Source organism: Rhinoraja longicauda, chromosome 28 (assembly GCF_053455715.1).
Source record: "Rhinoraja longicauda isolate Sanriku21f chromosome 28, sRhiLon1.1, whole genome shotgun sequence".
In the NCBI taxonomy this organism is placed as follows: Eukaryota; Metazoa; Chordata; class Chondrichthyes; order Rajiformes; family Arhynchobatidae; genus Rhinoraja; species Rhinoraja longicauda.
The window spans coordinates 28,590,899-28,616,503 of record NC_135980.1 but is presented as its reverse complement, the minus strand read 5'-3'; the positions used below and the strand labels follow the sequence as shown (position 1 = coordinate 28,616,503).

Here is a 25,605-nt window from a genome sequence, read left to right as displayed (position 1 = left end):
CGCCATTCAATCCCGGCTGATCTATCTCTCCCTCCTAACCCCATTCTCTCTGCCTTCTCCCAACAACCTCTGACACCCGCACTAATCAAGAATCTATCTATCTCTGCCTTAAATATATCCAGACTTTGCCTCCACAGCCTTCTGTGGCCAGCTTTTTGTGTCTATCTTCGGTTTAAACCAGCATCTGCAGTTCCTTCCTACACATTTTAAAACCCCTTCTCAATCTTAGCTCCCCCATCAATAGACAATAGACAATAGGTGCAGGAGTAGGCCATTCGGCCCTTTGAGCCAGCACCGCCATTCAATGTGATCATGGCTGATCATTCTCAATCAGTACCCCGTTCCTGCCTTCTCCCCATACCCCCTGACTCCGCTATCCATAAGAGCTCTATCTAGCTCTCTCTTGAATGCATTCAGAGAATTGGCCTCCACTGCTTTTTGAGGCAGAGAATTCCACAGTGCAGACGTAAAAATGACGCAAATCAACATGGCGCAGTGGAATTAAAGAGAGTGCTCTTTAAACTATAAAAACTTTATTTGGAAATCATAATCCACAACTCAACATGATTTTTTTTTGTAAAGAATAATGGAAAACAGAATGCATCTTATTGGAATCAGTACCATTTGTATGTTAAGCAGCTTTATCGAGGGAAAAAATAAATAAAAGCCCTCGCCCAATCTATCAGCCATTAACTTGGGATAAATTATTAACGGCAATTCTACCCAACTCTTGTTTAGTCATCAGGGACGTTCAATGTGGGCTGTTTTCGCCCTGATTTAGTGTTTTTGTTGGAGGAACTGCTAGTGTTGAGAGATTTGTCCTTCATATTGCACAATTTTCAAATAAAGAAATTAAAGTCACATCATTTTTATTCTTCAATCCATTTTTAAGATATTACTTCATATAAAGCACCACACAGAGAGAAAAAAGAAAGATAATACAGAATCTGAAAGGAATATTCCTTGTTTGATGGCCTGTGAATGACATGGCCACCTTATTGTAATGTTCGCTAGGCTGAGACAGTAGGTGTTATTAGTTGTATGTGTTTGTAATAACAGTTGTATTAAATAAATTGGAAAACATGATTCATCTTTTGTGCCTGCACATGCTTTTCGTTCCGGATCTTTTGCCCTAAGAAATTATTGATAACTTCAAGGATTTAGAAATTTCATTCCATCGGGTTAAAAATGTCTAAGAATGTTTCATGATATTTAGAAAACATTTGGTGTTCTTAGAGATAATTGCATGACAAACAGAGCCAAGTACAAGTGGACAATTGAAAGATCAGAACGACTCAAAATTAAAACTGCCACCACCCCTCAGATGATGAAATACACCTAAACTAATGAAACATAACCCACCTTTTACTGCCTCATAGATCAGGGTCAGTTCAACTGTCCTGGACGGTTTGAAGTTGTAATGAAAGTTGTCCCACGTACAGAAATGAGGCTAACCTGTTGGTTGCAGAGGGATCGATGTGTGGTTCCACGACAGGTAGAACAGAGCATGTAGGACAAACGATTTGGAAAGCAAACGGTATGCTGGTTCCCCCCCGCCAGACTTTGGAACACAAAAGTAAAGCAGGCTTGCTGGACTGCAAAAGGCCAAGGAGAACTTAGGAGCACGAGCATCACGTATCAGGGAACTGCCGGTTCAACTGTACACCCCATACTAATCAAGCAGCAAGGTTCATTTAAATCTGAATTCATCCAACAAAATTTGTGCTATTTTTAACAAAAGATGCAAACATAAAATGTGTAGGAAATGTGCAGGTGCTGGTTTACACCGAAGATAGACACAAAATGCTGGAGTAACTCAGCGGGACAGGCAGCATTTCTGGAGAGAAGGAATGGGTGACGTTTCGGGTCGAGACCCTTCTGCAGACTGAGAGTCAGGGGAGAGGGAGACACAGAGGTAAGGAAGTGTAAGGTGTGAAAACGAGACATCAAAGGAGATGCTGTTCAAGGAAAATGTAGAAAAGATCATTGTTAGCTGGAGGGTGACCACGAAGCATACAGAGATATAATTTAGTCAGGGGGACAGTCAGACTGATCGGAGAACTAGGAAGGGGGAGGGATGGAGAGAGAGGGAAAGCAAGTGTTACTTGGAGTGAGGGAAGTCAATATTCATACCACTGGGGTGTGAGCTGCCCAAGCCAAACATCACATTTGTAGTTTGCATTTTTTGTAAAAAATACAAAACACCGTATGCGATGCCCTTAAAATAAACAGCAGGCAGGAGAAACCTAGTCTCAACTAATAAGGCTAAATAAAGATAAGTGGCAGTATTTAACAAATCTAACCCACATGCTCTTCCTTAAATGTTCACCCCCAGCAAACCCAACCATGACCGGCGAAACGTGAATGGTTAGCTGACTGACAAAGACTGGCAGCACAGGCGTGCAGCTGGTGGAGCTGTTGCTTCTTAGCTCCAGCGATCCAGACTCAATCCCAACCCCTGGTACTGTCTAGTTTAGTTTGGAGATGGGAAACAAGGCCTTAGTCCCACCGAGTCCCTGCCGACCAACAATCGCCCGTCCACACTGGTCCCGTTATCCCAGTTCTGCGTCCGAACGGCGGAAAACATCAAGACCTGACAGATCTTTCGCCAACGTACTGGCCAAGTGATGAATGTGAGGAAAACCAAGGGCACATAGTTTCTACATTCTACAATTTTATGATCTCGTGTTTCCTTGAGATACCCATCCACAGCTTCATTTCATAAAGTTTGAACATAACTCTATCACAGGCAAATGAATATCAAGTAATTTCTTATCCCATTTTAAACTAAAGGGCATGGTGGCGCAGCGGTAGAGTTGCTGCCTTACAGCGCCAGAGACCCGGGTTCCATCCTGACTATGGGTGCTTGTCTGTACAGAGTTTGTACGTTCTCCCCCTGACCCGCGTGGGTTTTCTCCGAGAACTTCGGTTTCCTCCCACACTCCAAAGACGTAAGGGTTTGTAGGTTAATTGGCTTGGTATGAGTGTAAATTGTCCCGAGTGTGTGTAGGATAGTGTTAGCGTGTGGGGATCGCTGGTCAGTGTGTCAAAGGGCCTGTTTCCGCACTGTATCTCCAAACTAAACTATAGCTTATTTTATCAATTCATACCATTTATCCACTGATTCCGATAGAACAGAAAAGGTTTTGCACTACTGAACTTGGAAGTGGCATTCATCTGTTTGATTGGTGACAAATACTCATATGAAAACAGTATGATTACAGCTGATTACAGTTATTGTGTTCAAAATGTGTAGGAAGGAACTGGACGTTTAAACCGAAGGTAGACACAAAATGCTGGAGTAACTCAGCGGGACAGGCAGCATCTCTGGTGAGAAGGAATGGGTGACATTTTGGGTCGAGACCCTTCCGGGTCTATTGTGTTCAAAATGATATCTATTGTGTTGAAAATTATATCTACATATAATCCAAATGTTAAGAGGGGTAATCTCAGCCAGAGCTCCTCCAGTCAGCATTCAGGCAATCCCTAAAGTAACATGATCTCATTGAAACATTTAAAATTCTTAGGGGTCAACAAAATAGATGAGAAGATAGGTTTTTTTGCCCCAACTATTGCATCTGGAATCAGTCTCAAATTAACCGATTGGCCATTCAAAGTGGATGAAATATGCTCAACCTCATGGTAGCTTCTGGGAATAAAGTTCCTCTGACAGTAATCGGCAAGAAGCCACCCTCTGAGGGAGAGATCAAGAAAAGATGGGGGGAAAAAAGTTATCGCGATGAAACCGTGTGGGATCGGTAACTTATCAGATTTGATTCTACAGATGTATTGTGCTGCAAATTGTGTGTTCTGTTGATGAACTTTGATAAGACGGGCCAAAATGGCATTGCTGGCTCTGTACATTCCTGTGTCATAAATACAGATGCACAGCCCCAACACTGATGTACATTTAATTAAATTAAGTGATCATACCAGCCACCACTAAACGCCAGATTCATCATCTACCCAACAAATAGTTCAGTGATTACTATGTGCACCTCTTTCTAAATGAGATGCCAGCTAGAAATTCTTAGTTTAAGAAGAGACAGCCTTCCCTATCATTTTGTGGCTATCTTTAGTAAGCATCCTAATAAGCTGGAGAAATTCCTCAATCTTGCATTCCTGCTTATGGTTCGGCGGTTCATTGTTTACGTCCAGAAAGAATAAATTGAGACGAAGATTTGTTCAGTGACTTGCAGGTGTGCATGTTGCTGGTTCAGGTGTTAGTGTCTTGCAGGTGTGCATGTTGCTGGACCGGGGGTTAATGACTAGCAGGTGTGCATGTTGCTGGTCTGGGAGTTAGTGTCTTGCAGGTGTGCATGTTGCTGGTCTGGGAGTTAGTGTCTTGCAGGTGTGCATGTTGCTGGTCTGGGAGTTAGTGTCTTGCACGTGTGCATGTTGCTGGACCGGGGGTTAATGACTAGCAGGTGTGCATGTTGCTGGACCGGGGGTTAATGACTAGCAGGTGTGCATGTTGCTGGACCGGGGGTTAATGACTAGCAGGTGTGCATGTTGCTGGTCTGGGAGTTAGTGTCTTGCAGGTGTGCATGTTGCTGGTCTGGGAGTTAGTGTCTTGCAGGTGTGCATGTTGCTGGTCTGGGAGTTAGTGTCTTGCAGGTGTGCATGTTGCTGGACCGGGGGTTAATGACTAGCAGGTGTGCATGTTGCTGGACCGGGGGTTAATGACTAGCAGGTGTGCATGTTGCTGGTCTGGGAGTTAGTGTCTTGCAGGTGTGCATGTTGCTGGTCTGGGAGTTAGTGTCTTGCAGGTGTGCATGTTGCTGGTCTGGGAGTTAGTGTCTTGCAGGTGTGCATGTTGCTGGTCTGGGAGTTAGTGTCTTGCAGGTGTGCATGTTACTGTCCGGGGGTTAATCCTCGAGGGGGGTCAGGAGATGTGGCAATGACAATATTTTGTTTCTGACAAGTCATTTTTAACAATGAACGCTTGGTTACTTTAAGAATTGGGTACGTAGGTCCAGGTGTTCTGTACTTGGTGGCGTCAGCTTTGAGAAAGCCGGCACTGATTAAGGGTGGTGGTGTCTGTTTGTGAAGGCAGTATTATCTCTGTGGATAACTCTTCAGCCACAGAAGGGTGTGGAGGCCAAGTCAGTGGATATTTTTAAGGCAGAGATAGACAGATTCTTGATTAGTATGGGTGTTAGGGGTTATGGGGAGATTTGTCAGCAGCACAACTGCCCATGATAATTTGGGGAGGAGAACGTAACAGATAAAGGTCTACCCAACAGGCAATCTTTCATTCACTTCAGCTAACATCTGCAATACCGATCTACTTCATTATATATAAACCCACTAGAAGCACGTTTAAACATTGCGGTGTAAGTACATTGTCCGCGCTATGATTGACCCATTCCATCTTTCGGCAGAAAGTTCTCACTGGGTTCTGCTTCATTTTCATCGCTGGGTCCTCCAGGCGGAGTGGCCAGGGCTTTCCCTTCGTGGTGGCTGGCAGTCGGAGACGAGTTGTCACAGGTCTGTGAACTGGTGTCAGTATCCAATAATCCCGGCTGTCCCTGGAACATACAAATTCGAACAAATATTGGTCAGGGTAGTAGAAGCCTAAATGGACGCGTCATATCCAGAATATAAGACTGCAAAATCTCTGGAGAAAAGGAATAGGTGACGTATCAGACCGAGACTCTTCTTCAAACCCAGATTTGCCCAACTCCATAAGTTCTAGGAGCACAATTAGGCCATTCGGCCCATCAAGTCTACTCTGCCATTCAATCAGGGTTGATTTGATTTACCTTTCCCTCTCAATACCATTCTCCTGCCTTCTCCCCATAACCCCTAACACCCATACTAATCAAGAATCTGTCTATCTCTGCCTTAAAAATATCCACTGACTTGGCCTCCACAGCCTTCTGTGGCTGAAGAGTTATCCACAGAGATAATACTGCCTTCACATTTCAATTAATCCAGCGTCCACTGTAAATGAATTGATTGTAATCATGTATTGTCTTTCTGCTGACTGGTTAGCACGCAATAAAAAGCTTTGCACTGTACTTCGGTACACGTGACAATAAACTAAACTGAACTAGCTAAACATCCATTCATATGTGTAGGAAAGAACTGCAGATGCAGGTTTAAATCAAAGTTAGATACAAAATGCTGGAGTAACTCAGCGGGACAGGCAGCATCTCTGGAGAGAAGGAATGAGTAACGTTTCGGGTTGAGACTCTACAGAAGGGTCTGAAGAAGGGTCTCGACCCGAAACGTCACCCATTCCTTCTCTCCAGAGATGCTGCCTGACCCGCTGAGTTACTCCAGCATTTTGTATCCATTCATACGTTATCCTTTCAGAACACAGTTAGAACTCTATGGAGGAATTAAACATGATAAAGTGTTGGAGGATTTGTTATTACAGATAATGTTATAATGGACTATGGGGGGGGGGGGAGGGGTAGGGGGAGGGGGTGGGGAAATGGTGTCCGTTAATGCCAATAGCTTGCTGTAACCGAGTAAGAGGGGTAAATATGTACAGTAGTGGTAAAACAGCAATTAAACATACACTACACAAGACACAGAATAAACAGGAAAGCTAAACACAGATTGAGGCATGATAGACACAAAATGCTAGAGTAACTTAGCGGGACAGGCAGCATCACTGGATGACATTTCGGGTTAGACTCAATAGAAAGGACTCGACCCGAAATGTCACCCATTCCTTCTCTCCAGAGAAGCTGCCTGTCCCGCTGAGTTTTGTGTCTATCTTTGGTGAAAACCAGCATCTGCAGTTCCTTCCTACACAGATTGAGCCAAGATATGCTCCAACCACCCAGCGATCACTCCATGAACAAACTTAGTCCTTTGTTCCGAATGGATGCCTCAATTGCAGCAGATTTTGTCCGGTATAACTAAAATCTGTCATAAAGAAGTCCATGATACAAGGGTAGACTGTACACTCGTGCGTAACCTCATGCATAGCCCGTCTTTGCCGGGGAACCACACAAGGTTAAGCAGCCCCAAATCTAACAAAAGGGATACGACATCAGCTACTTCACGAGGTGTAGTCAACCAATGTTGATTTTAAACAGTATCTGGGGAAGGGTACAACGTTTCTGGAAATGTGAGATTTTCACCTGTTTTGGTGCAGTTGGAGGTGGTGAAACAACACATGTGGCAGCGTCTTGTGAACTGGTCTGAAATTTGGTTGAAGAGAAGAAAGATTTTGATTACACACAAGACACAACAAAGCGGCAACAAAGACTTATTTTGCTGAATTCACGCACGATGACTCACTAACAAAGCATTGCTTCCAGTCTCTTGCCACCTCTGAATCTAGCGTACAAGCACAGTCCCCAGGCTAACTCCCTTCCCCTTCTATGTTTATATACATATACATATATATTTTAAAAAAGAGTTTTGAAACCATTTTGCAGCTGGACTGTGTCACAGTTTAACAGGGTAAACTCCAGGGCTTGTTTATGGATTCTGAATATAAAGGCCAATGACTAAGCCACATGGACCAGTACAATCTTCAAATTCCACCGTGAGTAAGGAGCAGAGTGCCGGTGCAATGCCCAAAAGAAGGGACATTTAGCCCAAGACTAAATGTGTAGGAAGGAACTGCAGATGCTGGTTTACACCGAAGAAAGACCCCCCTCCCCCTCCCCAGTTCTCCGACCAGTCTGACTGTCCCACCCGAGTACATTTTATCCACGCTTCGTTTCACCTTCTCCTAGCTAACAGTGATCTATTCCACATTTTCCTTGATCTGCATCCCCTTTGATGTCTCCTTTCCACACCTTACACTTCCTTAACCTGGTGTCTCCCTCTCCCCTGACGCTCAGTCAGAAGAAGGGTCTCGAACCGAAACGTCACCCATTCCTTCTATCCAGAGATGCTGCCTGCCCCGCTGAGTTACTCCAGCAATTTGTGCCTACCTTTAGCCCAAGCCTATTGGGTAACACAAATTATAAATGGCCACTTAATTGAAATGGAGTTCAGCATTTATTTATATAAACATAAACATTAACGTAAACATAGAGCCTAAAAAAATGAACAAGGGAGCAGAAATCTATGATTGGAGTGGATAAACTGGATGAAATGGGACTTCATAAAAGCTTTTGTGCAACAAATGATTCGGGGACAGTTTCTTCCCAGCTGTTATCACACAATTGAATCATCCTATCACAACCCGAGAACAGTGCTGAACTACTATCTACCTCTTTGGTGACCCTCGGAATATCTTTGACCGACTAGACTTTGATGACTTTGCCTTGCACTAAACGTTATTCCCTTATCATGTATCTGTGCACTGTAAATGGCTCGACTGTAATCATGCATTGTCTTTCTGCTGACTGATTAGCACGAAACAAAAGCTTTTCACTGTACCTCGCTCGGTACACGTGACAATAAACTAAACTGAACTGAAGGCAGACACAAAATGCTGAAGTAACTCAGCGGGTCAGGCAGCATCTCGGGAGGGAAGGAATGGGTGACCTCACCCGTCCCTTCTCTCCTGAGACGCTGCCTGACCCGCCCGCTGAGTTACTCCAGCAATTTGTGTCCACCTTCGATTTTAACAAGCATTTCCTGAACTGAACTGAGTAACTCAGTGGGTCAGGCAGCATCTCTCTCTGTCTCTCTGGGAGTGTTAAATCACTTGAAAATGAGCCCTGAAACACTAGATAAAGTCATCTTGCTAATTTCCCTCATCAATAGATACCAGGCCCATGTTACTACCATGTTAAAGGATCAACCCACTACTAACTCCAGCAATCCTGCTGGCATATTGTGGAGGTAGAACCACACCCTGCAGGGATATATCGGGTTTGGTTTATGACCAAAGCGCTCATTTGGTTTAAGGAAACAAACAAAGGCCCATAGGATTACCACATGTGCACCATGTTTCTTCTATGCTTCTATCAATGGGCATTCAATCAGCTAAAACCATCAAACCACACTTCCCAGTACTTCCTCACATAGGAGCACAATGAGGGCTTTAGCCTGCCAGATCACCCGAGGATACCAGGTCAAACTGGGGAATCTGAATTATTAAGTATTAACAGTATCCTGGGGCTCTTTGAACCCAGTGGTTTGGTCTCAGTATGTTGTTTGCGATGGTAATGAGTACTTTGCATCTTTATTCAGCCTGGGGACCTGTTAATTATGGAAGAACTTTACTACCTTCTGGGAAATGCCCTTTTATATGTAATTCTAGGATAAATAGAGACACCCATGTTATCTTTTACATGGCTTAACAACAACAATATAAAGTAAAGGTGAAAAAGAACCCTCTGTTCTATCAAAGATAGACACAAAATGCTGGAGTAACTCAGCGGGTCAGGCAGCATCTCGGGAGAGAAGGAACGTTTCGGGTCGAGACCCTTCTTCCGTGCCTTGCGTAAAATCAGCATCAGAGCAAAAACAACAGCAAATCGCTCCTTATCTTTCCTCCTTAAAAGTGGGGATGATACAACGATTTTTTAAAAACCCAGCTTCATTTTATTTTAAACTTTGCAGTGAGTCCAAGATATAATTGTAAGATAAGAAAATAACTGCAGATGCTGGTACAAATCGATTTATTCACAAAATGCTGGAGTAACTCAGCAGGTCAGGCAGCATCTCGGGAGAAAAGGAATGGGTGACATTCTTTCTCTCCCGAGATGCTGCCTGACCTGCTGAGTTACTCCAGCATTTTGTGAATAATATAATTGTAAGATGTTAGAACTGCAAATTTACTCAACTTTATTATTACATTTGGGGAAGGGGCAATATAATTCTTCTAGGCACTCATATCAAATTGGTATTCACCGCAAATCCATTTCCATTCCAGAACATAGCCACCTCCTTGCGCCAGCAGGCCACGCAGATGCTGGTGATCAGAGTGCACGGGACCAGGTAGAGGAGAGCAGGCTGGCCCGTCTGCATTAGTGCCAGAGCTACAAAAGTGATGAGAAGACCAATGCCATATGCTGAGGAACAAAGCACAAAGAGACACGTGAATGATCAACAGCGAATACTCGCATAAACCGCGCACGGTGAGAAGGACTCACGGCGAGCCGTGGCCACATCCCAACGGCAGGCCTGGCTTGTCCTCCGCGGGAACAGGGAACCAGCCCGGACCCGGAGAGGGTCTCCTGGCGAGCCGCGGCCATTTCCCAACGGCAGTGTTGGAAGGAACTGCAGATGCTGGTTTAAACCGAAGATACAAAATGCTGGAGTAGCTCAACGGGCCGGGCAGCGTCTCTGGAGAGAAGGAATGGGTGACGTTTTGGGTCTGACTGAAGTGGAAAGGACCGGAGATGAAATGGCGGGGAGCTGCGGCCGTATCTCAACGGCAGGCCGGGCTCGCCCACCGTGGAACTGGGAGCACGCCCAGAGAGGGAGACCACAGCCGTCTCCACCCAAAACACAGAGAGGGGGGGGGGGGGGAGGAGAGGTTTGGGCCCAACAGGTTCACTTGGTCTAGTTAAACACTAAAGATAGACACAAAATGCTGGAGTAACTCAGCGGGACAGGCAGCATCTCTGGAGAGAATGGGTGATGTTTTGGGTCGAGACTGACGTGTATAAAATCATGAGAGGAATAGATTGGGTAGATGCACAGAGTCTCTTGCCCAGTGTAGGGGAATCGAGGACCAGAGGACATAGGTTCAATCAAGATGAAGGGGGAAAGATTTAATAGGAATCTGAGGGGTAACTTTTTCACACAAAGGGTGGTGGGTGTATGGAACAAGCTGCCAGAGTAGGTAGTTGAGGCTGAGACTATCCCAACGTTTAAGAAACAGTTCGACAGATACATGGATAGGACAGGTTCGGAGGGATATGGACCAAGCGCAGGCTTGTGGGACTAATATAGCTGGGACAAATTGGCCGGTGTGGGCAAGTTGGATCGAAGGCCCTGTTTCCACACTGTATCACTCTGTGACTCTGAATACACAAGGATTTTAAACACCAAATTCAAAAAGACAACAAAACATTTTCATTTCTCTACATTTGGTTTACAACCATCGTTAGTGTTATTAACTACCTTCTTGAAAGTAATTACTAGGTTTAGTCTTGAATACCTGACCTCTATTCTTGGTTTGATAAGATAAGGGAGACTTCTCATTCTCTAACAATAACAGTCTCCTCCCAAAACACACACCACTCTATTCTCTTTCATCCTAGTCGCTCTGTGTATTTCAGCATTTTCCACATTCCTGGTTATTTTAAACCTCTGCAGATAAGTATAATTGTTGAGGGCAAGCTATTCTTTAAAATATTTACTTGCATTTCTTATGTCTTTTTCAGCCAAGATTTAAATATTTCTGTGCCAATACATACTTTGTCTCAATTCATTTAACCATCCAAACTGGCTGGAGTAGTTTGAGATCGAGAAGCAGGTGGTGCTGAGGCTTTTGAAGAACGTTAAGGTGGATGCGTCCCCCCAGGGCCGTAGAGATGAGATCTACCCCAGGTTATTGAGGGAGGCAAGAGAGGAGATTGCAGGGGCCTCGACAAGGATCTGTGTTTAATCTTTAGCCAAAGGCAAGGTCACAGAGGACTGGGGAGTGGCCAATGTTGTCCCTTTGTCTAAGAAAGGAGTGTGGAGAGGCTCCAGGGAACCATAGGCCAGTGAACCTCAAGTCAGTGGTAGGGAAACTATCTGAGAGAATTCTTCCAGATAGGATTTATTTCCATTTGGAAGAGAAAGGGCTAATTATGGATTGCCAGCACGGTTTTTTGTACGCAGCAGGTCACGTCTCACTCACGAACTTGAGCTTTTGAGGTGGTGACAAAGGAGATTGATGACGGTATGGTGGTGAATGTTGAACACTTGGATTTTAGTAAGGCCCCTCATGATAGGCTGATCCAGAAGATTAAGATGTACGGGATTCACAATGACTTGGTCATGGGAATTCAGAACTGAACAAAACAGAAGACAGAGGGTTGTAGCGGAAGGTGGATATATAGTTTAGTTTAGAGATAGAGCACGGAACCAGGCCCTTTCGGCCCACCGGCTCCGCGCCGACCAGCGATCCCCGCACATTAACGCTATCCTATACGCACTAGGGACAATTTTTACATTCACCAATCCAATTGATATGATCACATTGAATGGCGGTGCTGGCTCGAAGGGCCGAATGGCCTACTCCTGCACCTATTGTCTATTGTCTGATGTGAAGAGGGATCTTAGAGTGGAAGCTCAAGTAGCAGGGTGGTTGAGAACGTTGCCATAATATTGTTGCCATCATTGGTAAGAGTACTGAAGACAAGTCAGAGAGTCACGATGCAGCTTTTTCGGACTTTGGTTAACCAGTTGGAGGGTTGCGGGCCGTTCTGGCTGCCCCATTACAGGAAAGATGCATCAATTTGGAGGGTAGACACAAAATCCTGGAGTTACTCAGCGGGTCAGGCAGCATCTCTGGAGAGAAGGAATGGGTGACGTTTCTTCAGAAGGGTCTCGACCCGAAATGTCACCCATTCCTTCTCTCCAGAGATGCTGCCTGACCCGCTGAGTTACTCCAGCATTTTGTGTCTACCTTCGATTTAAACCAGCATCTGCAGTTTTCTTTCCTACTACATTAGGAGGGCGCAGATGTAGTTTACCAGGAAGCTGCCGGGATTAGAGAGTCTCAGCCTCAGGGTCAAACATTACTGCGGGTAATGTTTCATTTCACTACACATTTATGTGTATGTGACAAATAAACGACTATTGACTATTGACTTGGATTGATTTCTCTGGAACGGAGATTGAGGGGAGACTCGATAGAAGTATATAGAATTATGAGAGGCATTGATTACACACTTAGAACTGTTTTCCCAGGGTGGGAATATCCAACACTAGAGAGCATAGCTATATAAAGCTATCAGGCTATAAAGCTATGGAGCGGGGGGGAGGTTTAATGGAGATGTGTGGGGCAAGGTTTTTTTTTTACACAGAGAGTGGTGGGGGCCTGGAACACATTGCTAAGGGTGGTGGTGAAGGCAGATACGATAGTGGTGTTTAAGAGGCCTTTGGATAGGCACGAGGAAGTGCAGGGAATAGAGGGATATGGATGATGTACGGGGAGATGAGATCAGTTTAATTTGCATCATTTTGGCACAAACATTGTGGGCCGAAGGGCTTGTTCCCGTTCCTCACTATTCAGCTAAATTGTCTCTCAACTCATTCCAAATATCTTCAAACTGTTATCAGCTCCGCTGATGAAAGTATCACGTGCAAAGCCAGTGAATGCTTGAGGAAACCACGGCCAGTCCTGTGCAATTCAAAGACCATCTTCAGCTTCCCCACAACTCACGCACCACCCTTACTTGCAAACATATCGTCGGATAGTGGTATCGTTTTTTCAGTTCAGATTAATTTATTCTCACATGTACATGAGGTACAGTGTTGCGTGCTAACCAGCCAGCGGAAAAACAATACTTGCCGAGGAACAATGGCAATACAGGCGCTTCTCAACTTACGATGGTTACGTTCCGAGAAACCCATCGTAAACCGAAAATATCGTAAGTCGAAATGCATTTAATACACCTGATCACGTGGCCGGAAGCGATCGGCCATTTGCACCATGGAACAATTGAGCCATTTATGGTTTATAGATACATTCTATAGATATCATTGGAGACATATATATATACATATATATATATATGTATGTATATATATATATATATATATATATATATATATGTGTGTGTGTGTGTGTATATATATGTATATATATATATATATATCTCCAATGATATCTATATATATAGATATATATAGATATATATAGATATATATATATCTACCTACTCAATAACCAAAGGTCTGTAGCCTCCTTTTGCTCGGGTATTTTATTTAATTCACACGTTTAAACTATAATGTTTTATTCTTAATGTTTTAATGTTTTCTGTTTTATTCTTGTTTACTGTATGTCGTGTTGTTACTTGCGAGCAGAGCACCAAGGCGAATCCCTTGTATATGTACATACTTAGCCAATAAACTTATTCAATTCAATATATATATATAATATATATATATTGAATTGAATTGAATAAGTTTATATATAATATATATATATATAGCTCATTAGATATACAGACAGATAGATACATATATATATTTCCAAGCAAGGATAGTATTTGTGAGTGTGTGTATGTGTTATACGTATACATATATATATATATGCGCACACACACATAAAAGATATATAAATATACATGCATACACATATGTATGAAAATATATCTTGTCACTGGTTCTAGATTCCTGATCTTGCTGCCTAACAGCACCAGAAGGATTGCAGCAGTTTAGGGCAATTGCAGACAGATGCTCCCCGACTAACGATGCTTCGACTTACGATGTTTCGACTTTGCGAGGGTGCAAACGGCCGCTCGCTTCCTGCCGCGTGATCAGGTGTATTAAATGCATTTCGACTTACGATATTTTCGGTTTACGATGGGTTTCTCAGGAACGTGACCCATGTTGAGGAGCGCCTGTATGGCCATTGTTCCTCGGCAAGTAGAAATGGGGAACAAACGCTGGCCCGACGGGTGACGTCCAGTCCCCAGAAATGAATATAATAAAGGCCGCAAGTTGCAGGAATGGTGAACTATCTGGTGGCAATAGTGAATGTCCTTGAGCTCTCTCTCTCCATTTTTGTTTAACGTTTCACTGGTTGTTTCATCGTCTCGTGAAAATAAGTAATGGCACCTACCGACTGTGCACGCCACAAAGTAGATTCTTGAGGCCTGCACCTGAATATCAAAACGATGGCAGTAAGCCACCAACATTCCTGGAAAGAAGATACAACAGATAGTGTCACTTGCAGTGTTGGACAAGGAAAGAGGAGTCAACTTTAATTACAATAAAGAGCAAAACAGAATTTCAGCAGAAAGCACACCAAGCATGTCTGAGACTCTTTGGAAAGTTTCAACACACTCTCCTTGTGAGAATACGGAAAACAAAATCAAGCAGTTCTTCGTTTTAAAATCAAACAAATAGGATTCCCGAGTTCAGAAGAAAATTACTTACCTGGTATCAAGACATCACCAAAGCCAAGGAGGGAAAAGGGTCTGTCGCACAGTGCCAGAGGCGAGGAATTTAACCGAGGCACCTTCAAGACCATTGGGAGCTGAGATTAAACAACAACCTCGTCAACAATACAAATCATTGTACAAAGAGAAGGAAATTGTTAGCCCACTTAGTCTAAAACATTTAATCCATATTTTTAAGTACCCTAATCAATGCAATTTCCTCCAGCATTGAAAACAAGCAACAAATCAACTATGCAAATTAGAATCCAATACGGAGGAACAGATAAGGATGAACTGCGGAAATATTGTGGAAGGGCAGGTAGCGTAGAGAAAGCAGGGACTCTGCAGAAGGACTTGGACAGGTTGGAAGAGTGGGCAGAGAAGTGGCAGATGGAATACAAAGTAGCAAAGTGTGGCGTCATGCATTTTGAAAGTAGGAATAAAGGAGTAGACTATTTTCTAAACGGGGAGAGAATCCATTTGGTAAATGGATTGCTGGTGCAGGATTCCCAAAAAGGTAATCTGCGAGTCGAATCGGTAGTAAAGAAAGCAAATTCAATGCTGGCATTTATTTCAAGATGGGCTTGTATACAAAAACAGGGATGTAATGCTGAGGCTCTATAAGGCGCTGGTAAGGCCGCATTTAACAATAATATATTCCTTTATTCGTCCCACACCGGGGAAATTTGGAATATTGTGAGCAATTTTGGGCACCATATCTGAGGGTGGATGTGCTGGCTCAGGAGAGGGACCAGAGGAGGTTTACAAGAATGATCCCAGGAATGAGTGGGTTAATCTAAGATGAGCGTTTGTCGGCACTGGGCCGGTACTCGCTGGAGTTTAGAAGCATGAAGGGGGACTTCATTGAAACGCATAGAATAGTGAAAGGCTTGGATAGAGTGGATGTGGGAGAGTCTAGGAATTTCTGCCAAATTCGGAAGGGTTGGGAGGGGTGTTTGATGGTCTCTTTACCTTCTCATGAGTGGAGAAATCAGAAGGTCCTGCAGCCACTTCGACCATGATGCTCTCCCCATTCTGAAACACAGACACTTGCTCTTCAGAAAGACATCCTTACCACAACACTTAAACAACTTTTCAAAATATTTGGAAATGGATTAGAAAAATTCTTTTGGATGAAGTATATTTGCCACCCTGGGTACAATGGCCCAGAGATTATATTACCTGACCAGTACTCAAGAGGCGCGAATATATAGGTGAGGAATTTAAATTCTTGCAAGTATATAGCTGACCAAGAAACTAAAAGATGGTTGTACAAGATCAAATAAAACACAATGCTCAGCTTGTCAGGCATCGTCTGTTGGGAGGCAGAGTTAGTGTTTCATAGAAACATAGAAAATAGGTGCAGGAGTAGGCCATTCGGCCCTTCGAGCCTGCACCGCCATTCAATATGATCATGGCTGATCATCCAGCTCAATAGCCTGTACCTGCCTTTTCTCCATACCCCCTGATCCCTTTAGCAAAAAGGGCCACATCTAACTCCCTCTTAAATATAGCCAATGAACTGGCCTCAACTACCTTCTGTGACAGAGAATTCCACAGACTCACCACTCTCTGTGTAAAGAAATGTTTCCTGCTGATTGCCTTTCGTCAGAAATTCCCCTGCGTTGTTTCTAAATGTCAATTCTTTTTCTCGAACCATAGATGCTGCCTGGCCTGCTGTGCGTTTCCAGAATTTTGGGGGTTTGTTTCAGATTTCCTGCATCTGCTGTAGTTTGCTTTGAGAAGAGCCCAATCTTCCTGAAAGAAATCGAGCCTGTGAGGCGAGATCGACGGCACATTCCACTCGGCCCGCCAACCCACTCCATTGCACTAGAGCTTCCGAGAGCTACAAAAACCATAGGAAGCAATGCAAGTCATTGAGAGAATTAGATAGAGCTCTTAATGATAGCGTAGTCAGGGGGTACGGGGAGAAGGCAGAAACGGGGTACTGATTGTGGATGATCAGCCATGATCACATTGAATGGCGGTGCTGGCGCGAAGGGCCGAATGGCCTACTCCTGCACCAATTGTCTATTGACTAATTACTGCAAACGCCACATAGAACTGTTACTTCAAACCCTCAGCCCTGTTCATCCAGAGAGGGTTAAGTGCCAGTTATCCAGAGGGGGTTAAGTGCCAGTCCTCATTTCATGCAGAATGCTTACAGCCAGCAGATTCATTAGACTTTATCCCTTTGGTCTGGGATGGATGAGATCCCAGACTGCAGATGCAGGATGCCAGTGGTGAGTGCTTTGCAGCATTTAAACACTGCGAGATTGGCTCCGTTGCAGTGCCATTTCTTTTTAACGTTTCCAACGTTTGACCTCTGATTGCTTTTCACCATTACGGAGAAATCAAAGACGTAAAGCTGAGGCTCTCTCTATAAGGCGCTGGTCAGGCCTTATATGGAGAACTGTGAGCAAATTTGGGCCCCATATCTGAGGAAGGATGTGCTGACTCTGGAGAGGGTCCAGAGGAGATTTGCAAGGATGATCCCAGGAATGAGTGGGTGAGCATATGATGAGCATTTGACAGCACTGGGCCTGTACTTGCTGGAGTTTAGAAGGTTGAGGGGGGGACCTCATTGAAACATAGAATAATGAAAGGCACAGATGGAGTTGATGTGGAAAGGATGTTTCCACTGGTGGGAGAGTCTAGGATCAGAGGTCATAGCCTCAGAATTAAAGGGCGCTCTTTAAGAAAGGAGGAACTTCTTTAGTCAGAGAGTAATTAATTAATGTGAACTAACTGCCAGAGGGCTGTGGAGGCCAAGTCAGTGGATATTTTTAAGGCAGAGATAGACAAATTCTTGATTAGAGCGGGTGTCAAGGGTTATGGGGAGAAGGCAGGAAAATGGGATTAGGAGGCAGAGATCAGCCATGGCGGAGTAGACTCGATGGGCCGAATGGCCTAATTCTATAACTTGTGAACGTGAATACAGTGACATTAACATTGCCGAGCCGTGGGCCTGCACAGAACTACTGACCTCTCTGAAAGAAACTAAACTAAAATAAACAGGGTAATAACTTTGTCACACTAATTATGGATTACACAGAGAAGTTTTCCACTTACCCGAGTGAGAAACGGAGTTATGAAAACAAAGAAAATATCATACACAAAGAGAACCACCAGCAATAATGTGCAAGCCTGGAATAAATAAACAGTGCCATTAGAATATGTGAACAGGTAATACAGGAACTAATAATGAACAATAGACACTGAGTCCAATATAAACACATTCCGCAGGCAATACATGATAGGTCCATTAAATTCTATTTAGATAGAATTTAAGGCACATCTTAATAGACTTGATGGAATAAACATGATGGGCTGATTGACCCATTCTTAAACTGGAAGATTCAATGAGACTTTATCAATTCTGTTCCATTTTGGGCGGCACATTGACGCAGAGATAGCACTGAAGACCCGGCTTCCATCCCGACTGCGGGTGCTGCCTGTACGGAGTTTGTACGTTCTCCCCGTGGGTTTTCACCAAGATCTTTGGTTTCCTCACACACTCCAAAGATGTACGTGTTTGTCGGTTACTTGGCTTGGTGTAAATGGAAAAACTGTCCCTCGTTTACGTAGGGTAGTGTTAATGTGCAGGGATCAACGGTCGGTGCGGACCCGGTGGGCCGAAGGGCCTGTACTGCGTTGTTTCTCCAAACTAAACTAAACACTTAATATTAGTCCAACTATCAAGAGACTGTCAGCAAATTCAAGGCAATGTGAAGAGTCCTTTGGTGAAACAAGTGATTGAGCTTTACGTAAGATTGATTTTAAAAATAAGTTTCCCCTTTGTGTCTTGATTATTTTTAACGTTTTGAACCCCAGATTCCCAACAAGGAACGACTTTCAGATCATCAACTCTCTGCTCTGGCCCAGTCAGATTGTCATTTGTGCTGTGTAATCTCGGATGGCAAGTGTCGTACAAGAGAAAGATACAGTCAAGCATGGGGTCAGCCTCTCCACAGCTAGAGATCTGTACCACCGAGCAGGAGTCGAGAGAAGGAACCCTGGCTGGTTTACGCTAGTCTAGGGACACTAAAACATAGAGCATAGAACAGTACAGAAGATAGACACAAAGTGATGGAGTAACTCAGAGTAACTGAGGAATTGGTGACGAAGAAGGGTCTCAACCCGAAACTGTGCTGCCTGTCCCGCTGAGTTACTCCAGTAATTTGTGTCCATCTTCGGTTTAAACCAGCATCTGCAGTTCCTTCCTACATAGAACAGTAAAGCACAGGAACAGGCCCTTCGACCCATGATGTCTGTGCTGACCACAATGCCTAATTAAACTAATCCTTTATCCTGTATCTTTACACTGGCTTGATGGCAATCATGTATTTTAGAAATTTTTAAAATGCCTTGAGCATTATGTCTTATCACACTGCATAAGTCATAGGTGCAGAATTAGGCCATTCGGGTCCCTTTATTCTTGTGTTGTTTTGATTGGAGATAGTCAGAGAGTTATACAGTGATGCAGTGTGGAAACAAGCCCTTCACCCCAACTTGTCCACACCGGCCAACATGTCCCAGCTACACTAGTCCCACCTGCCCGTTTTTGGTCCATATCCCTCCAAACCTGTCCTATCAATGTACCTGTCTAACTGTTTCTTAAATGTTGGGATAGTCCCAGCCTCAACTACCTCCTCTGGCAGCTTGTTCCATACACCCACCACCCTTTGTGTGAAAAAGTTACCCCTCGGATTCCTATTAAATCTTTTCCCCTTCACCTTGAACTTATGTCCTCTGGTCCTCGATTCCTCTACTCTGGGCAAAAGACTGTGCATCTACCCGATCTATTCCTCTCATGATTTTGTACACCGCTATAAGATCTCCCCTCATCCTCCTGCACTCCATGGAATAGAGACCCAGGCTACTCAACCTCTCCCGAGAGCTCACACCCTCTAGTCCTGGCAACATCCTTGTAAATCTTTTCTGAACCCTTTCAAGCTTGACAATATCTTTCCTTTAACATGGTTAACCCTGAACACAATATTCTAAATGCAGTCTCACCAACATCTTATACAACTGCAACATAACCTCCCAACTTCTATACTCAATACTCTGACTGATGAAGGCCAAAGTGCTAAAAGCCTTTTTGACCACCTTATCAACCTGCGACTCGACCTTCAAGGAACCATGCACCTGTTCTCCTAGATCCCTCTGCTCTACAACACTCCCCAGTGTTGCAGTTAATACTGCTGCATTTTGAGACGTTGAACAAGGACCTGCTCTTGTTCGACGTCCCAAAATGCAACACCTCACTTTTCTGTATTAAATCCCATCAACCATTCCTCCGCCCACCTGGCCAATCGATCCAGATCCTGCTGCAATCGCTCACGACTATCTTCACTATCTACAAAACCACTAACTTTTGTATCATCAGCAAACTTGCTAATCATGCCCTGTATGTTCTCATCCAAATTATTGATGTAGATAACAAACAGTAACGGGCCCAACACCGAACCCTGAGGCTCACCACTAGTCACAGGCCGCCAGTCCGAGAAGTGACCTTCCACCAACACCCTCTGCTTCCTTCCATGGAGCCAGTTTGCTATCCGTTTAGCTATCTCTCCTTGGATCCCATGCGATCTAACCTTCCAGAGCAGCCTATCATGCGGAACCTTGTCGAACGCCTTAACGAAGTCCATGTACACATCTATCGCTCTGCCCTCATCAATCTTTTTGGTCACGTCTTCAAAAAAATCTATCAGATTTGTGAGACACAACCTTCCATTGACTGGATAGCATGAATAAAAAAGTTTTTAACTGTCCCTCGGTACACGTGACAATAAACTAAACTAACGGAAAGTACATTAGGTGATAATTTAATTGCACAGATCATAGCCAATGGGACCTGGGGAAGTTGCATTGACACAGAGAAGCCTCAAAACTGTATTGCGTTTTTAAAATGAAAACTAGATACTGGCTATTGATAATGTTTACACTCAGATTATTTGCTGCAATTTGCAATTACACATCTTGAAGGTCTGTGCTGCAAATTTTCCTCTCAGTTAATGGACTGTGATCGAAACCAACAAAATGAATTAGCTTTTTTTTAAAAAGAAGCAACGTTTTCTGAATTTTGAGCCAACGTGAGCCGTAAATGTGAAATGATTCAGAAACAAAATGTATTCAATATCTGATCTCAGAAACAATCTTTTTAATACGCGGTACTTACCCTGTTGGTTAAAGAGATGAGCCAACAGAATAATTAATGGAAGTGTTACATCTACCATGTCCAAATAAAAAAAATAAAAACTACACCACACAAAGGGTGGTGGATGTATGGAACAAGCTGCCAGGGGAGGTAGTTAGTTGAGGCTGGGACTATCCCAACGTTTAAGAAACAGTTAGACAGGTATATGGATAGGACAGGTTTGGAGGGATCTGGACCAAGCGCAGGCAGGTGGGACCGGTGCAGCTGGGACATGTTGGCCGGTGTGGGCAAGTTGGGCCGAAGGGCCTGTTTCCACACTGTATCACTCTATGGCTCTACAAGTGCAAACTGTGGCACAGCAACAGCAAGCCAGCGTGGTGCCCAGCATAACAGATTTGCACTGTGTCATCATCTGTGCACCTATCTGCCCAACCGACAAAAATTATTGGAGAGGTATTACATCAAAAACATAGATCAAAGCAAGGGTTCTGACTTTACAATGGCTGACCTCCACCCAGGGTAGCCCCAAGGGTGATAGATGATCTACTGGTGTTGCCAGTAGGAGGCCAATAACAATGATCACTATAACAGGCTTCCCCTGAAACACTTGGTTTTTATCACCAGCATGTATTCATTGTCTAACCCTTTTGTATGCACGACAATAATCCAGTACTCTAAACAGATATACCTTTGTCAAGAAAAAAAGGCATATCATACAAACTAGGCATCCCTGAAAGATGGAAGTTTAGTTCAGAGATACAGCCTGCAAATAGGCCCTTCGGCCCACCGAGTCTATGCCCACCAAAGATCACCCGAACACCAGTTCTCCCCTACACCCTAAGAACAATTTACAGAAACCAATTAACCTATAAATCTAGATACAAAATGCTGGCGTAACTCAGCGGGACAGTCAGCACCTCTGGATAGAAGGAATGGGTGACGTTTCAGGTCGAGACCCTTCTTCAGACTGCCTCGGGTCTTGACCCGAAACGTCACCCATTCTTTCGATCCAGAGACGCTGCCTGTCCTGCTGAGTTACTCCAGCGTTTTGTGTCTATCTTCAGTAAACTAGCACCTGCAGTTCCTTCCTACACATGAAAACCTACAAATCTGTACGTCTTTGGAATGTGGGAGGACATCCGAGCACTGGGAGAAATCTCATGTTCTCACAGGGAGAACACACAAACTGTGTAAGGACAGCACCCACAGTCTGGATCAAACCCAGGTCACTGGCGCCGTAGGCAACAACTCTACCGCTGTGCCACCATCCCGCCCCAGAGTGTAAACTTCGTGTATGCCAGGGCTGTGTGAGCCTATAATCTGTACTTGGCGCCACCTAGTAGTTTAGAGAGAAATTTCTGTAAATATAGAACAAGTTGCTCATTAAACTCTCAGTATCAGAGATACTGACTGCTGTTTAAATGTGCAAGTTATAGAAAGATTTCTGAATTGTTTTGTTAAGTAATAGTCAGAGTGTTACAGCCTGTAAGCAGGCCCCTCGGCCCAACTTGCCCACACCGGCCAACATGTCCCAACAACACTAGTCCCACCTGCCCGCGTTTGGTCCATATCGCCCCAAACCTGTCCTATCAATGTACTTGTCTAACTGTTTCTTAAATGTTGGGATAGTCCCAGCCTCAACTACCTCCTCTGACAGCTTGTTCCATACACTCACCACCCTTTGTGTGAAAGTTACCCCTCAAATTCCTATTAAATCTTTTCCCCTTCACCTTAAACCTATGTCCTCTGGTCCTCGATTCACCTACTCTGGGCAAGAGACTGTGTATCTACCCGATCTATTTCTCTCATGATTTTATACACCTCTATAAGAGCAAGCAAGGGAAGAGAATAGCTGCTCCCACCGTTACCATTATCACAACCAATAGATTTGCCGCAGTACTGATTAGATTTTAAAAAAAATTTATAAAGATTTTTAGAGATACAGCGCGGAAACAGGCCCTTCGGCCCATCGGGTCCACGCCGCCCAGTGATCCCCACACATTAACACTATCCTACACCCTAGGGACAATTTTTTTAACATTTGCCCAGCCAATTAACCTACATACCTGTACGTCTTTGGAGTGTGGGAGGAAACCAAAGATCTCGGAGAAAACCCACGCAGGTCACGGGGAGAACGTACAAACTCCGTACAGACGGCGCCCGTAGTCAGGATCGAACCTGAGTCTCCGGCGCTGCATTCGCTATAAGGCAGCAACTCTACCGCTGCGCCACCGTGCCGCCTACCACTAATACAGTCTACCACTAATACTAGGGACATCCAACTCGTGGCAAAACATGGCAGACCACCTCCCTCCCTTGCGTCTTCTCATGTTAAATGGAAAAAGTTTGTTTCCCTGCAAGTTGTAACTGTTCCAAGCTGATATCAGCCTTGGTCACTTAATACAAGATGTGGTCTGGTACACAAATAAATTACGTTCATCACCAATTACGTTCATCACTTGAACCTGTCTAGACTTGGAGTACAACGTGTTACCAGCTTCATTCACTCCTTCCATCCAGGGAGGTTGAAGCAGGGAACCAACTCAGTACTGAACCAGTTCTTAGTTCACAATCGGCAGTTTAAAAAGAGCGCCAAAAGGAAGCTAGTAGTCAATTTCAAAAGTCCGGGAGCAGAGCAAGGACGCCCGTTGGCTGAGCATTAAAGTAAGTGCTAGTTTAAGTGAGAAGTCAGGTAAATTGGACAATCAGGCAATTTAATTGGTAATATAAGCAATACTTGCAAAAGGGTGCAGCCCTGTTCAGGTGCAGCCCAGTGAGGGAAGTGCCCAGTGAGAAAAGTGCGAGTCTTCGGCGAGGAGGCTGAGGTGAGGAGGATACCATTGTTTTAAGCCAGAGCTGGTTATAGGCACAAGGTGATGGCGGAAAAGTTGGTGCGGTGTGTTTCCTGCAGGATGTGGGAAGACAGGGACGTCGCTGGAGCTTCTGGGAGCTACACCTGCAAGAACTGTGTCCAGGTGCAGCTCCTGAAGGGACGTGTGGTGGAGTTGCAGAGGCAGTTGGATGACCTCAGGGCCATCCGAGAATGCGAGAGTTTCCTCGACAGGACCTATTGTGAGGCTGTCACGCCAAGGGTCCAGGTCGAGCGAAGGTGGGAGACTGTTTCACGGGGGAGTGGACGTGGACTACAGGAGACCCCAGTGGCTGTGCCTATTGCAAATAGGTATACCCTCTTGGGAACTGTCGGGGCAGAAGACGTTTCCAGTCCGAGTGGCGGACCTGTTGGCAAGGATACTCGACAGGGGAGACCGAAGTCTGGAAGAGCCGTAGTGGTCGGTGACTCCATAGTCCGAGGGACGGACAGAAGATTCTGTGGCAGCAGGAGGGACTTGAGGATGGTCTGTTGCCTCCCTGGTGCCAGGGTTCAACACATCACAGACCGGCTTCAGAAAATCCTAGTGAGGGAAGGCGATCAACCTGAAGTCGTTGTGCACGTGGGCACGAATGACGTCGGGCGGAAGAGGAAGGAGGTGCTACAGCGGGAGTTTAGAGAGTTGGGAAAAGCGCTGAGAAGTAGGACGTCGAAGGTGGTTATCTCTGGACTGCTACCGGTACCTCGTGCTGGTGAGGCCAGGAACAGAGAGATAGAGGGTATGAATTTATGGCTGAGGGGCTGGTGCAGAGAGCAGGGATTTAGATTTCTGGACCACTGGGATCTCTTCTGGGCTAGGGGTGACTTGTACAAAAGGGACGGGTTGCATCTTAACAGCAGGGGGACAAACATTCTGGCAGGCAGGTTTGCTAGTGTGACACCTGTGGCTTTAAACTAAGTAGTGGGGGGGAGGGGTTAACAAATTGTGAATATGAAGATGAGGTCAAAGGGAATACAGGAGATATTGCAAAAGACTCTCGGAAGAATGGGAACAGAAGTTCTAGAGCGGAAAAGAAATTAAGGGCAGGGCCAATTGTGAACGATGTGAGAGAGGAGGTAAATACAGAAGTTAAAGTGTTGTACTTAAATGCGCGTAGTATAAAAAATAAAGTGGATGAGCTTGAGGCTCAGTTAGTCATGGGCAAGTATGATGTTGTAGGGATCACTGAGACATGGTTACAAGAGGACCAGGGCTGGGAACTGAATATTCAGGGGTACACAACGTATAGAAAAGACAGACAGGTGGGCAGAGGGGGTGGGGTTGCTCTGATGGTAAGGAATGATATTCATTCCCTTGCAAGGGGTGACATAGAATCAGGAGATGTTGAATCAGTATGGATAGAAATGAGAAATTGTAAGGGTAAAAAGACCCTAATGGGAGTTATCTATAGGCCCCCAAACAGTAGCCTCGACATAGGGTGCAAGTTGAATCAGGAGATAAAATTGGCGTGTCAAAAATGTAATGCTACGGTGGTTATGGGAGATTTCAACATGCAGGTAGACTGGGAAAATCAGGTTGGAAATGGACCCCAGGAAAGAGAGTTTGTAGAGTGCCTTCGAGATGGATTCTTAGAACA

At 44.5% G+C, this 25,605-nt stretch overlaps 1 protein-coding gene across 2 annotated transcripts in view; it reads right to left on the bottom strand.

Annotated features, from left to right (window-relative positions):
- Positions 1 to 502: 502 nt before the first annotated feature.
- sppl2 (signal peptide peptidase-like 2) overlaps positions 503 to 25,605 on the bottom strand; it is a 46,724-nt gene continuing 21,621 nt past the window's right edge. The window contains exons 10-16 of one of the 2 annotated variants that reach the window (XM_078424226.1): positions 18,045 to 18,119; positions 15,945 to 16,007; positions 14,971 to 15,070; positions 14,654 to 14,731; positions 9,778 to 9,938; positions 7,101 to 7,160; positions 503 to 5,531 (exon numbers count right to left, since the gene is read on the bottom strand). In XM_078424226.1, coding sequence (XP_078280352.1) covers positions 5,355 to 5,531; positions 7,101 to 7,160; positions 9,778 to 9,938; positions 14,654 to 14,731; positions 14,971 to 15,070; positions 15,945 to 16,007; positions 18,045 to 18,119 — 714 coding nt within the window. In that variant the 3' untranslated portion in view covers positions 503 to 5,354. Of the gene's footprint in view, positions 5,532 to 7,100; positions 7,161 to 9,710; positions 9,939 to 14,653; positions 14,732 to 14,970; positions 15,071 to 15,944; positions 16,008 to 18,044; positions 18,120 to 25,605 lie in introns of both variants that reach the window. The other variant, XR_013549099.1, reaches the window with a different exon arrangement.